The sequence below is a fragment of the Phyllobates terribilis genome, unplaced genomic scaffold (genome assembly GCF_046119375.1).
Source record: "Phyllobates terribilis strain yellow unplaced genomic scaffold, ASM4611937v1 Scaffold_4573__1_contigs__length_59386, whole genome shotgun sequence".
In the NCBI taxonomy this organism is placed as follows: domain Eukaryota; kingdom Metazoa; phylum Chordata; class Amphibia; order Anura; family Dendrobatidae; genus Phyllobates; species Phyllobates terribilis.
In genome coordinates this window covers 28,486-32,763 of record NW_027367324.1, presented here as the reverse complement: position 1 = coordinate 32,763, position 4,278 = coordinate 28,486, and the positions used below count along the sequence as shown (strand labels likewise).

The 4,278-nt window shown below is 39.0% G+C and overlaps 1 protein-coding gene across 1 annotated transcript; it reads right to left on the bottom strand.

Annotated features, from left to right (window-relative positions):
• Nucleotides 1-1,860: 1,860 nt before the first annotated feature.
• Nucleotides 1,861-3,700, bottom strand: LOC141249465 (uncharacterized). Its single transcript, XM_073669623.1, has 5 exons — nucleotides 2,744-3,700; nucleotides 2,675-2,681; nucleotides 2,389-2,520; nucleotides 1,970-2,209; nucleotides 1,861-1,865 (listed from the first exon to the last, which is right to left on the bottom strand). The coding sequence occupies exons 1-5, from the start codon at nucleotides 3,698-3,700 to the stop codon at nucleotides 1,861-1,863; spliced, it is 1,341 nt and encodes a 446-aa protein (XP_073525724.1).
• Between the last annotated feature and the right edge of the window lie 578 nt (nucleotides 3,701-4,278).

Here is a 4,278-nt window from a genome sequence, read left to right as displayed (position 1 = left end):
CTTTACTAACTTTAGTAAGAGATTGGAGTTTAGGCACTCATACCGAAGATTAAAACAACAAAGTCTTGTATAGAACTTGATAAACTCCAACACAAAGTCGCAAAAACTCTCAATCAATGGAAAATACTAAACGATAGGAATTATGATGACCCCCCTAGGGATTATGATAAAAGGCCCATTAAATAGCTTTTAACATAACCCTAGATTCTACTTCCTAGGATAATAATGAAAAATCAGAAAACGAATCTAAACTAACAACTTCTTAAAAAACTAATTCTCAAAAGATAGAAAACAAGAAGCAAAAAAACCTCGTTTGGAAAATAAGACGATTGACAGGCTTCTTCTCTTCTCTTCTCTTCTCTTCTTAAACCTCCAATAAATATCATAAAATAAGGTATATATGGTCGTATATCAATACGCACCAAATATGTTGTACTACAGCTCAATAAATACTTGTATGCTAACTCTAAGCTCTTATATCCATAACAGACGTGTACATCACCATGATTCCAAGTATATGTCAAACCCAGGACAATCCCCCAAATGTAGGTCATCGGAACGGAACAAACACAAATGTTATGAACAAAATTATCTACCCACTTACCTTGGGCATCTATAAGGACCCCTGTCGCCGACACTCTTTTGTCTCATCGAGCCATCCGTGTTGAGTTTCATTCAATCCCTCTCTGGTGGTGCCCATGAAGAGAGCATGATCTATCTAGAAAGCTCTGAGACTGGATCTGCCCGGCCTTGTTTGAGCGCACTATTGTAGCCCTCCGACTGTGATCGAATGTAGCCAACCTTATTTCCTCTGAACTTTCCCAATTAAAGGTCCACCGGTTCCTCCACTTTCAAATGTGCCAGGTGGCGATAGAAAAACACGTCTCACCCATTGCAATGTTCTTTTCCGTTGTAGATATTGGCTCTCATTCACAGGAAGAAGTCCAAGCCAAAAAAGTCGGTGGAAAGAATGCTTGACTTAGTCGTAATCCATATATCTCCGCCAAACTTGCAATCCTAAGGGACATGAAGAAGGGTCCCGCCACACCCAAGCATCTCGGGAAATCATCTGACAACTACGACAAAGGGCTTAAGTGGTAGGGACTGGATTTTCCAGACCTGACATATATTTCAGGAGGCCAATCGAGTTGTGGACTCATTGGCTTGCCCAGATTTTGTTTCCAGTTGCAGTTCCCTTTTTATTTTCTAGTTAATTTTTTTTTTTTTAAATTCTATATGAAATTCAATTACATCAAAATAATTAATAATAAAATTATCCTTGATCATTATGTTGTAGATATGTTTAACCATAAATGATATGTTCAGGTTAGAGTTTTGAGTATCAAGATAATAAATTTAATCATAATTTAGTAAATTAAAACGAATAAAAGGACATTTTATTTTTGTAATTAACTATGTCGGAAGAAGGTTGAACGAAATACAATGTGTCATGGTGTATCTTGATGTGTCTAAGGCCGCGTTATTGACCGTGCCCATAGTCTTCCTTCTAGTTGTGTCCGTGCTTCAAAATGTCAAGAGATTTTCTCATGCCTGTGTAAATCATCTTTGTATTACCTTAATACCCCTTGATTATGAACATTCCCAAATCCCATTTATCCATTAGGAATAGATTAGAAGTTTATTATTTGGAATGTCAAATTTCTAACATCATTGGTGTTGAGTTCATAAAATGAAAAGTATGGGTTTAAACTTTAAACTCAAGAAATTGATTAGATAAAATGATGTATTACAGGTGAATCTCAATGAACAAACAGTATATGTATGACCCCCAAAACGTAAACGTAGATATATAATTAGCATGGACACTACCAATGGAAAGTGGAAGGTGCCCTTCATTAGCTATCCTATATTAAAAGTACAAAGCTATAATATCAAACATCAAAGCCTTGATGTTGTAAGGTACAACGGCAAGCCTAATTTTCAAGATGCTGTAATTGAGCAGTTTTACCTATTTCAATATCCTGCTGTAATGGAGAAGAAGCAGATTCTTCAGGTAAGGAAGCAGTTGGGTTATTATCCGGTGTGACCACATCCTGCTCTATTGGAGTGGTCTTCTTCTCTTCTTGCTCTGGTGTAAGAGAAAGAACGACGTCTCTCTCCTTTGATGGAGGAGATGCCACCTCATCTGTTGCTGAAGTTGAACTGTCTTGTGCTGTTTCCTGCTCTAATGGAGGACAAGCTGGAATATCTTCCACAGTTTCGGTTTTAAACCTGGGTAACCTCGAATGGGCCAATGCTTTTCTCGATGTTCTTGACTGCCATGGTGAAAGTTCTCACGTCACGCGCTTCCAGCTGATCACAGAATTCAGACTGTCCAAAAACACATGCTTATTATTCTATCATTGACATTGAGAAACTTTTATATACAAGCTTCTAATCTATTTTTCATTAGACTCTTAGGGTTTGTTTGGCGGGTGGTATTTATTTCAGATAAGAACTTTTCTTGTTTTTGATAAACGCCTAATGAATTATCTTTTACTTTATCTTCTATATTCTCATCTGTCAAAAAAGTACACCCACTTCTACCAAAAGTATTTTTCAACCAAACTTATTTTTCAATAAAAATCTCTGCATAGAAGAAGTTTTGGGTGCAGACTATATATCCGTGCGGACTGTGCAGACTTATCACCCAGTAAGCAAATGCCAAACAAACCCTTAACCTATTCCATCACCAGACAAAAATCTAGAGAATCTTATCGTGTGAAGGGAGAAAGGAACTGACCTTCTCTACTTGATCTGCCCAGCGTTCAACATCCTCGGCGAAAGCTTCCTTATGAATATACCGAAGAACAATTAGCAAATGGGCATGAATACTCTCAGAGCAATGCTTCTTAATCAAAGAATGTGGAACAGGAGCTTGACATCCAATCGAGTAGAAAGGACAATTCGTTAGCTTCATGGGACAATCAGTAATACAATGCTTATCCATATCGCGCCTCATCAGCAACTCCGAGCAGTTCTGCTCGCAAGGAAGAATCTTAAAAGGGCAAATGGAATCATGATGCTCTACACTATCAGCACTAAACATGCCATTACACCCTTCATTCTCACACATCACAGCTCTATACCCACACGTCTCCTGATGCCCAATCACTTCCTCCTCAGACCCAAATTTCATGTTACAGTGATACAAGTTTTTGAAATCCACGTTCTTGATGAATGCCTGTGCTGCTATCTCCCTCCTGTCCAGAAGCCAGAAACTGTCTCTCTCCATTTCCTGCACGAAATCATCTATACGGTCTTCCCTCATCTCATTCATCATCATACCTGAAACTCGGCTGAACAGGCTTTTCCTGGAGACGGCATAATCATCGATCATGTTGGATAGGATATCCAGGGGATGATCAGAAACTTCTAGACCGTGATGATCGGCGTCTAGAACGACTGTCTCAGCAACAAAACTCTCGCTTCTGACGATGAGATAGTCAATTAAATCTTTCCTGTATTCAGCTGCTACGGAGGCGGGGGTCATGAAGAAGACTCCGGTTGTACCGTCAACGCACGCGGTGGCTAATCCTGAGAGAAGATCCTGAGCTATCTTGTATGTTAGTTCTTTGTCGCATAGATCACAGGTGAAAGAGTCGCCATCTTCGTGCATATCCTCCATCTTCTCTGGTCCAGCCTCAATTTCACTGACTGTTGGTTTTGATTCCACATCGGCAGCACTAGATGTCTCCATTGTGAAGATTGCAACAGAAAAAAATCACCTGAAGTTGAATTTGTCGTGTATCAGCACTAGCTAGAAAATGGTGGTTACATTGCAAAACATCTGTACCAGAAAAACAACAAATTCACAGCCAATTGAACTCCAAACTTGTTCATTCGTTTGATGATTTAGAATTCAGTTGAAATAGACGTGAATTAACACGAATCATACTAATAACCTCTGGTCAGCAACAGAAGCGAGCTGATCCTCAATCATTAATGGATCTGATCGTCGAAGAATCTTGAGTGAAAATTTATGGAAAAATGCACCCAAATAGGAAAATTTTACCTGAAATTAGAGTACGGAGGGTTTGTTCGGCATTCAATTGTTCGGCAATCGGCGTCAATCAGACGGAGAAGTTAGAATTTCGGGAGGAAAGAAAATCATGAATAGAACTGGGTTTGAAACAAAACAGAAAAATGAAAACACGAGGAGATGAATTAGATTGAAATTGCGGATGTAAGAAAATTACGGGATCGACGTGCGTTACCACCAAAACTCCAAAAACTGGTTGGTCAAATTTAGAGAAAGTTCTCCTGCGAAAATAACTC